This window comes from Pediculus humanus, genomic scaffold (assembly GCF_000006295.1).
Source record: "Pediculus humanus corporis 1103172107670 genomic scaffold, whole genome shotgun sequence".
In the NCBI taxonomy this organism is placed as follows: Eukaryota; Metazoa; Arthropoda; class Insecta; order Psocodea; family Pediculidae; genus Pediculus; species Pediculus humanus.
Genome location: NW_002987279.1, coordinates 25,476 through 36,600, shown reverse-complemented (window position 1 = coordinate 36,600; position 11,125 = coordinate 25,476). Strand labels below are relative to the sequence as shown.

At 20.8% G+C, this 11,125-nt stretch overlaps 2 protein-coding genes across 2 annotated transcripts in view; both read right to left on the bottom strand.

The window, feature by feature from the left end:
* The window catches only part of Phum_PHUM289620 (uncharacterized protein), a gene marked incomplete at both ends in the record, with an annotated part of 3,926 nt that extends 2,006 nt beyond the window's left edge, over positions 1-1,920 (bottom strand). The window contains 2 exons of the mRNA XM_002426960.1: positions 1,258-1,594; positions 1,771-1,920. Of these exons, the coding sequence (XP_002427005.1) occupies positions 1,258-1,594; positions 1,771-1,920 (487 nt within the window). The remainder of the gene's footprint in view (positions 1-1,257; positions 1,595-1,770) is intronic.
* Positions 1,921-6,017: 4,097 nt separating this feature from the next.
* Positions 6,018-9,864, bottom strand: Phum_PHUM289610 (uncharacterized protein; the record flags this gene model as incomplete). The annotated part of the gene is made up of 5 exons (XM_002426959.1): positions 6,018-6,154; positions 6,250-6,429; positions 7,225-7,318; positions 7,543-7,708; positions 9,782-9,864. The coding sequence occupies 5 exons, from the start codon at positions 9,862-9,864 to the stop codon at positions 6,018-6,020; spliced, it is 660 nt and encodes a 219-aa protein (XP_002427004.1).
* Positions 9,865-11,125: the final 1,261 nt, after the last annotated feature.

Genomic DNA, 11,125 nt, shown 5'->3' with positions numbered 1-11,125 from the left:
AAAAAATAATTTCAAATTGCTATAATTTAAATTTAATTATTAATCATGAACATAATTTTTTTTTTTTTTTTTTTGCTATTAAAAAAATCAAGCGTAAAAAAATTTTTTAAAACTTAGGATTTTAAAATATAAATATAATAAATTTAAATTGACTAAAATGAATCATTAAGTTTAAAAAAATAATAAAAAAAAACCATAAAATATTGGCAAGAGTGAAATGTTTTCATCAAGGCTTTAAAAGTATTTGCATTGTAAAAAAAAACGTCTCACTAATTTTATTTCAATAACATTCGGGAGATGATGCCAAATACGCAGTTTTTTTACGATTATTTTTTTTTTTTTTATTCTTTTTTTTACAAAATTTTTGGCCTAAAATAAGATAATATTATTATTTTGAGATAACATTAATATTATTATTATTTTTTTTTTTTTTTTTATTTTTTAAATTTTATTTTTTTCCGAAGAAAGATTTAAAAAAAAACTCTTCCTTATTATTATTATTTTTTTTTTAAAATTCATTTCCTTGTCTTAAAATATCTTCAATGCTCCTCACTGACCTCTTTAAAAAAAAAAAAAAAAAAAAAAACACAATTTTAATTTTTATTAAAAATTTTTAAAAATGTTTTGGATTAAACAAAAATTATAAGCATTGTAAAAAATTTGTAAAACGTGAATAAATAAATTAAAGTGATACAATTAAGACACTGATCCTACTATCCATTTATTAAAATAATATTAAAAAAAAAAAAACACTTGCAAAAGGAAAAGCTGTGGTAATGAGATTAAAAGTTTTTTTTTTGTAGCGAATAAAAAATTAATAAAGTGAAGATGATGACACAATTATTTTTTCTATTACTTTATGAAAATCATGGATCCTCAAATAAATTTTTAAAAAAATTTTTATTAAATGATTGGTGCATTCGTTTATGAGAGTTGAACGACAATTCAACAGGAAATATTTTAAGATGAGTAAACAAAATTTTTACTTAAGTAATGGGTTATTACATGGCTAAGTTCAAAATATTAGGAAGGCTGCCAAATAGTTTAAAAAAAAAAAGTATGAAGCAAAACTGTTAAAAATTAATGCAATTTACAAATGATAAAGAATTTTATGTAAATTTAATTTAAATGCTGTAGATAATTTAATTACAGTTAATTTAAATCGTTACACATTCAAATGAATTTTTTATTCCAATTGAACATAATTATAATAGTTTTAGTATATGATAATTACTCGAGAATAATTCAATATCTTACCAATATGAATGTCAGCATTGTGATTCATTAGATATTTTACAATATCAAGTCTTCCGACAAAACAAGCAGCTCTCAAGGGTGTCGAATTTGCTCTCGTAGGATGATTTACATTAGCTCCATGTTTGACTAGTACTTTAACTACATTTAAATTTCCAGCACCTGCAGCAACCCAAAGTGCACTCGCACCTTCGACTACAAATTTATCAAATTTGACAGTGCCTTCTCTTTCTACATTTAAATTAAAATTCGATAGTAATGTTTTTACAACTTTATCATGACCGTTTTTTGCAGCTATGATTAGAGGTGTACATTTTTGATTGTTGTCATCAATGAAATGCTAAAATTTAAGAAATCAGTTTTCTTTAAAAAATATGATAAAAAGTTACAAAAGCTTTTAGACTTTCATAACATTATTCATAAAAAACATTTTATTTACTGTAAAAGTAAAATTTAAAATTTAGTATGTGAATATATACTAAAACATATATTATAAAAGAAAAATGTACAACTTACTTCATCAAGCAAATCCTGTGCTACTGACTTATTTTCATACAAAAGTGAAAACAAAGTTATAGCCATCCCATCTCTAGCAGCATAATAAACACGATCTCTTAATGAAGGAGTGATTTTTTTTTTAACGATCACTTCTTCTACTTCAGTCATACTAGGATTTTTAAAAATTTCAACATTGAAGAAAAATATAACATATATTTTTTATGCCAGACAATAATAAATTACGGCTTTTAAAAAACAGCCAATAGAAACAAAAAGTTCTCAAATTTTCTAAATTGTTCCACCAGCTGAAATTAATAAAATCAAATTTAAAAATTACAATTATAAAAAGAGCAAAGTAAGAATAAAAAATACACAAAAGTAATAACAATTTAACAACTTTTGTGATGTCAAACGTCTACTGCTAAAAAATCGCCAAGTTTTTTACAGTGGTGCCAATAAAACAAATTCAACCGCGAAAAATTTTCGACCGTGTACACCATTTTTTTTGTGTTTGTAAAAAAATCTTTTTTTTTCTATTTAATTAAACTTTTCTTTTGATTTTAACTCTTGAATTTGTTCTTTTTTTTAAAATCTAATTCTAATTTAACGTTTTTTTCAAAATTTATAACTTCTTCTTTCGATTTTCCTTGTGTTTAAATTTCCCTTTTTTAACGTATACCTTTTATTTTAATGAAGTGAAGTTAAAAATTGTGCAATCCATAAAAAAAAGTTAAATAAAGTGTAAATTTAAGTGTTTTAAAGTGTTTGAAAGAAATTATTAGTGAGTGATAGTGGATTATAATTTTTTTTCATACTACAGCCTTTTTACAAGTAAGAATGAAATCATTATTCATAACTATAAATTATGTGTAGGATTTATATGCATAATTCAAGTGTTACCATGAATTACCAAAAAGATATTAACCAAAATTATTTTTAAGAAAATAATTTTCTTTTAAAAAATACATTCTTTACATGAATAATTACAGTAACACTTTGTTAAAATGTAAAATAATTATCAAGATCATGCTGTTGAAAGAAAGAATTTGAGATTTTTATTTGTGCTGATTATACTTACATTGTTTGAATTGCTTATAAGAATTATATCAAAATCAATAAATAATAATTTTTGATCAACAATTTCTAAATAACTATCAGAAGAATGGTTTACTTTTTGTTGAAACAAGATATTTAAAGTATATGTATATTGATGCTTAATTGTATTGAAATTACATATGTAATAAAATGAAGGAAGAATACAGACCAAGTACAAAAGTTATACTCTGTTAGGTTTTGCTATTACCAAAAGGACACTGTTTAATAGTTATTTGTCTAAAATATATTTATATAAATTTTTTATGTACAACTTTTACAAATGTTATACTTATTACTTTAAAAAACATAATAATACTTTTTTATTTTATTTTTATACAAATTAGAAGATCATTTATTTCTTTAATGATTTAAAAAAAAAGTTGTGAATATATATATTATACACAGATATAAAACATTTACAAAATTTTTTTTTTTTTGATAGAATATATGTTAAATTTTTGAGACAAAATTTTTATTTCGTAATAATCGATTGTTTACAATTTACGAAAAAAAGCAAAACTGGTTTTTCGATAAACATTAAATTAAATTAATTTTTTTTTTTTTTTAAAGATACTAAAAAATGCGTGTAATATTTTTTTTTTTTTAAGCATAAATTCGATTATGCCATTTAATTTTTTTTTTTTAATAATATTTATAATTACATTAATTTAGTTAACGCCTACTTTATCTTGACATTGGCATTTTCTACTTAATTTATAAATTACAAAACATTTGTGTCGTCATGCATGATTTCCTTTAAAATATTTTAGTTGTGTGTTGAGATTTCTTAAGAATTTTTATTATTTTTCCATAAAAAATATAAGAGATAATACGTAACGTAAAAAATTAATTTTTTATAAAGCTAACAAACAAACAAAAAAAAAAAACAAATTAATTATGGAAATAAATATGTTATATTAAATATTAATTATTAATAAAAATTTAATTGGTATGTAAACAATAATTTTTTTTAGGGCGATCTCATTTGAAAAAAAAAAAAAACCCAATCGTTAATAAATAATATTTACTGGAAATTATTATTTGTCGTTATCACACTATTTTATTACAGAAAAATAAAATGATTATAATTAATTTTAAAAGTCATAAGATATTGAATAAAGTTACAATTACACTATAAATTAAAACTAACACAACAAATTTTTATAGAATATTGTAATGTTAACAGCTTCCCAAGCTTTCGGTGACCCTGGATATCGTATTTTTTTTTATCTCAGTTTCAAATTTATACTTTATTTCCTTTCCATTTGCCTTGTTAATATTTACTTTTTATTTAATCATTAAAATCTCTTGGTATCATTTTGTCAAATTCGTATTATAATGATTAAGCCCTCATCGCTCTTACTAAACATTCACCTGTAGTTGTTATTTTTGTTTTAACCTTGCCTTGCAGAAGTAACAAACAACCACTTAACTGTCATTTTATTTTTACAAATTAATAAGTCATTATAAATTTAAAAAAAAAAAAAAAAAAATCTATTGATCGATATCATTATTTTGAATAAATCAATTTATCGAATATATATTTTTCTTTTGTTAATTTTTTTTTAATCTTCTACAACTCAACGGAAACCCTGATTTAAAAGTTTTTAACTTATTAAAATTAAATTTAATTATAACGTATGTTTAAATATAATAACGAGATAATATAATTAAATTTTAACTGATAATTTTTTCTTGTTTTAAATTAAATTAAAAACTTTAAATTTTAATAAAGATAAATGTCAATATTATTTTATGTTTATATTACATACACATCAATATATTTTTATTGTTTATAACATTATTTTATGTTTACTTTAATAAAAAAAAAACCCAGTTATAAAGCCCAAAACAAAAAAAAAATTACAAAACAATTTAAAATAATAATAATCAATAATAAAAAAACACATAATAATAATAAATTTAAAGTATAAAAAATATAATAATATAAATTTATGTAAAAAAAAAAAAAACCTTGAAATATTAATCATAAAATTCAATAATAATAATAAGAAAAAAAAGTAAAATTATTTATATTAAATTATAAAAAAAATTTCAATTCGTAGAAAATTTAAAAAATAATTAAATTTTATTTAGTTTTAAATAATAGTTTAAACAAAATTTATTTATTTATTTATTTTTAAATAACAAATTATCATCATTAGTTTAATACTTTTATTGTTTTTTTTCTGTTATAAGGTTACAAACATAAATCTTTTGGCTGATGATCAAATTCGTGATAATGGAAAGGTGATGATAGGAGAAACTGAATTTTAAAAGAATAAGGTAAATAATAATATTTAACTCTCGTTACAAAAAATTATATATATAAACTTTTTATTTATTAAATTTATACAAATGGTATCAGTTATAAAAAAAGTTAATTTCGGGCATTATAAGAACAAAAAAAATCATCAAATTGAAACAAATTCTTCATAAAATTTAAAAAAAAAACATTTTCCATCATCACATGAAATTGTCTATTTTAAATTTTAGCGTTTTTTTTTTTTTTTTAATACCGAGTTCTAGGTCAATGTTTTTTAAATAATTCACAAAAAGAATTATTATTAGTTTTGTCCTCTGGATGAGTTCTTTGAATATGTGATGGTCAATTGACAATTTTTTAAAGGAATTTAAAGGTTATCAAATTGTTTCGTGTTAATCATCTTAATTAAATATATTATTTCTTTAATAATTTAAAAACAAAAAAAGATTTATCATTGTGTTTATTCGAGCAAAAATTTTTTGTTTTTATTTGGGGGGGGGAAAAAAAAACAATTATTTTATTTTTTTTTTTGATAATTTATTTTTAAAACACAATACAAAAGGAATCGGTGGAAAAAATAATAATAATTACTTACTATTGAAATTTATTTTTTATTTAACGACCTCTTGGTTCGATTATTATTATTATTATTATTATTATTATTATTATTATTATTATTATTATTATTATTATTATTATTATTATTTTTAATTTTTAACCATAAGATATTGTCTGTCATAAATGATTGCAAAATTGATTGACAATAATTTTTAAAAAAATATTCGAAACTTTATTTTAAAATCATGTGGAGATACTTTAAAACATTTTTTTTAATAAAATTTTTTTACAATAACCTCCGGCCAATTTGTAGTTTTTGTTTACTAGACCTATTTTTGTATTTTAATTACGGTCTTCTACGACTACTCGGCAAGGGTTCTAAGAATTGTTGTGCGGCTATTGTGAGTGCTCTTCCTTGTCTACTATACATATCCCCGTACTCTGTACGCGTCGGCCAAACTTTCCAATAGTAATTAATACTTTCTGGTGCTAAAATTAAATTATTTATTAATAAATTTTTTTTTTAAAATGGTTTAAACGAGCGATTGATTTAATTATTATTATTTGATATCAATTACTTTTACTGAATGTAATTGGTTTTGCCGGATCGATACCCGGTAGGGCATGAGGTACCAAACGGAAATTTGTTGGATCTCTGTAACCGTTTTTCAATCCCAGTACTTGTTTATATTGAGGTGGAGGACATAATTGACAATCTGTTTCAGCTATTAGTTTTCTATATGTTGCAAAAGGCCATCCTGTAATTAATAAAAATAGTTATGTAACAGATAATTTATTGTAAGTTAAAAATTTAGGATTCGTGGACACCAAAAAAAAGGAAAATTTCCAATAAATTTACTGTAAATAACGCGTCGGAAAAAAAAAAAAAATTAGGGAGTAAAAGAATTTAGTAATCATGTTCAGTTAATTTAACTCTTAAAAATTTTTTTTAATAATTTAAAATACAAGTTATTATCATTAAATATTGTGACAGTTTATAAAATAATAAAAAAAATTTTAAAGTGCTTTTGATGTCCATTCGAAATGCAAATAAAAGGGAAAACGATTTAAATATGAAAGAGTGGCTTGTTATTGAAATTGAAAATTATATTTAACAAGCAATTGACGGTATTTGAATAGTAAATCGGACATTAAATTTTTTTTATTTGCCTAACCTTGCATATAAAATTTTCAAAATTTAAGCCTTGTAGACGATGGTCAGAGAAAGCAATAAGGTTAATCCACATAAACACGGAACTCATCAGTAATTTAAGGGATTTTTTTTTTTTTACCCGAATCATACCCGTAAATAAATTTATGTCTATAAAAAATAAGTAGGTGTATGAACACTACTGGATATTGATTTTTTTTTTTTTTTTTCAAGATCTTCCGCTTCATTTTACAAAGAAGTTGTTGACCCTGCTAATATTTTGTTTAAAAAAAAAAAAAAATGGTTGACCCATTATGTAAAATTCCTTTATTTTTTATTAATAATTTATTTAAAAGTAATAAAATCTCTTGCACACATTCGAATTAAATGATAATTTAATTACCTCGTCTAGAAAAATCCGTTTCATAAATTGTTTTCATTGCTTCATCGGTAACTCCACACGGTGAATCCAGCATGTCGTTTGTTATAGCTGTCATCTATAGAAATTTAATAAATAATTCGATTAAAAAAAAACATTTAACAAATTTTAGTTTTTATTATTATTTTTGAAAAATCTTAACCGATTGCCATATTTATTTTTTGAGCGAATGTTAAAAATTTAAAAAAAAAAAAAAATATTAGCATGTTTTATTGTACTGTAGAATTCTGTGTTAGGTAGTAAATTTTGTATTGAAAAAATAAAATAAAATAAATTTTGAACCTGTTGTTCTATAAGATCGATAGTTCTTTCCATGTAGTCTCTTTTTTCTGCCAATTCTGCATATTTTCCAACTTCGCAGGCATGAAAGTAGCAACCACAATCTTCCGGAGGTATTCTTGGCAAAAAAAAATTTTTATCTTTTGTTTCTATTGGTGGTTCTTCAGGTCTGTAAATATACGATTTTATTAGTATATTTTTTCTCGATGAGTTATAAGAATTAAGTTATGATTAAAGGATGTAAAAGTTATCATTTTTATTTTCGTAAAAAAAAAAAAAAATTATTGCAAAAGATAGAGGTTTTATTCGTTATAGCTCCGGAAATGGGAGTTACAAAATGGCGAAAATGGTGTGCGATAATTAAATTTTCTTCTATATATAATGTAATTATTGTAATTATAAAACTTAATTTTTTTTTTTTTTTTAAATAATTATAACTAGTCAAGAGAAAATATTACGAAAAATATAATAATATTTTTTTTTTTTTCTATAAGACTTTCATTGTTTATCTCACAAGGTAAAAAAAAAAAAAAAATCAATTTATTTTTAAAAAAAAAAAAGAAAAAAACATTTATTTACAATTAAATTACGGGTTTGCCATAAATATAATATTGAAAAAAAAAAGGTCTCACACTACCCCTTTTATAATTAGTTTTAGTTATTAGACGCTTCGGATAAAATTTTCGAGAAATTTAATTTTATTTTTAATGGAAAAAAAAAGTTTTGACGTGATCTTCTTTTACGTAAATAATGATGATCTGACCATAATCGTCATGTAGTAAAAAATGATAATAGATTGTAGTAATGAAAATTTTAAATAAAAAGTTTTTGGGATAAAAGATTTTTTAAAAATCCCTTACGTTTATTTCGTAAAAAATAAAACAAAACATGTCGACAAACCATTCCCTTTTAATATGGGCTCGAATGTTTGTCCTGTAGCTAGTTGGTCATTATAAAAATAAATATTTTAAACAGTATTATCATTAATCACGTTATCAATGTTTACAAGTATTACATATAATGGTTTTAGTCGTTAAAAACTATAAAGTACTAATAAAAGTGAGAAATTACATTCATTCAATCAATCGTGACGTAATGAATAAGTTTATTAAATTATTATTAATTATTAACATCAGTTACTATTAATCGTTAACAATATAAATAATTATCCGTACCTGAATTGTCCGGTAACGGTTAAAAAAATATCGGATTCCTTCAAATCAATTATTAAATAAATTATTTTACAAACAAATAATTTCATAACTATTATTATTATTATTATTGCGTTTAATAAACATATAAAATTGAAAATTTATGAATATTCCTTCGCCTTCGACCTTAATAGTAAAATTTTTTTTTTTTCCAACAAATTACAATCGGAAAATTATATTTACAATTTTACTCAGAAAAATTATATTAATTTTTATAATGGTAAATTATTTATATAAAAAAAAAAAAAAAAAAAATTACACATTATTTATTTTTTTTTGGTTAATGTAATTTTACAAAACTATTTATTATTGAACAAATAATCGGGTATTATACAAAAAAAAAATTTTCCACTCGGTTAATTTTCTTTTATACTTAAAATTTAAAATATAAGATAAAATTATCCAAAAAAAAAAAAAAAAAAAATTCAAAAGTAAAAGTTTAATTAACGTATTGAATTGTAATTTTTTAATGATTAATATTTATATTATTATATACGTATTATTTATTTATATAATTAATTGTAGTGTTGTTATGAATAAATTCAGCCCCTTATAATTAAGTTTTTTACATTGCCAAAATTTAATTTACATTTTTACATTTGTTATTGAATTTTGTTTTCGAATTTGTCTAATTTTAAAAATAACGATCAAAAATCATTATTATTATTATGATAATTATTATGATTGAATTTAAATTTTAAAAATCACTCATTTTGAAAATTTTTATTTATTTATTATTATTATTATTATTGTTACAAGACGGGGAGGTTTTATTTTATTAAAAATATTAATAAGACCTTGACCTTGACCTGTTTACTGTCGAAAAATGGTCCTCCTGTTTCCCCCCCCCCATTCGAAATAATTGATACATTTAAAAAAAAATAATATGTATTTCATTACATTTAATTTAATAAAATAAATGCGTGAAATGTGAATGCGGTAAACATCTAAAATTTATTATTATTATTATTATTATTATTATTATTATTATTATTATTATTATTATTATAAATATTAATAATAATAGTTACATTTCAGCCAAAGGTTTTTCATAAGGCCAAACAAAATCTCTGGCTGTTTGAGTTTCAAAAGCAATTCTTGCCGCTGCCGACATTTTGCTAGAATATCTTTTTGATAATATGTATTTGTTTTTGAAAAATTACACTTAAAATTTTGTTACTGATGCCATTTTGATCACTGCCTAAATTTACGCTAATTAAAATGATTAAACCTATGATATCTATGATAATATTTAAATACTCTATGATATTTCAAAAATAAAAATAAACAGTCTGCAATAATTTTTGATACGAATTCGTTTTTATGTTTACTTAAAAAAATTTTACGAAATAACTGCCATCTTGATATTTTCATGTTTTAAAATGTAAATATATATATTATATATAATTATATATATTATTTACAATTAGTTTTATTTAAAAATATACATATTATAATTAAAAAATATTTAATTAATTAATTGACAATATGGAGAAGCAAACACTCTAGAAAATTACTTATTATTAATTTGATTGTTTAAAAACAAATTTAATTAATTAATTTGAGGTAATTAATATAAATAATATTCAATTATATATATATATATATTTAAACAATTATTAAGAAGAAACATTTTGTTTTAATTTGTATTATTGTATATATATATATATATATATATATATGTGGTGCCATTTTAACTTCCCTTCTAAAAACAAAAAAAATTTACTTTCACGAATGTTATATTTAAACTTACGGGTACTAAAATTAAAAGAAAAAACTAGAAAAAACCGCCCAAACCACATTTTAAAAATAAAAATGTTATATTTTATTTTATTTTATTTTATCACCCACGTATGATCTCATTTTTTTCAAAACAATATCAATCTTTTTTTTTTTTTTTTTAATTTAATACATATAATAAAACTATCATAATAAATTATATGGACGTTTATTTAATGTATTTTTATTTTAAAATACATAAACTATTAATTTATTTAGTTGACGTTTAATTTTTTTATGTATTTTACATAGGTGGCTCGTAAATATTAAATATTAAAATTTAAAAAAAAAGGAAAAAATTTATTCTGAATAAAAATTTTATTGTTCAACAACCGTCTTCGCATTCGTTAAACGTTATTTTTTAAATAATAATAATAATAAATTTATTTTGCAAAATTATTGTTTACTTAGTGTAACAATAAAAAAAAATATGTATGCATAAAGAAAAAGAAATAATATACCCTTCGAGGACGGAATTTTATTTATTTATTTATTTTTATTTTTTTTTTAACACGATTTTGATTAAATTTAATTAAAAAATTTCCTTTCTAAAAAAAAAAAGGACACTAATTTTTTTTATATATATAATAATTGAA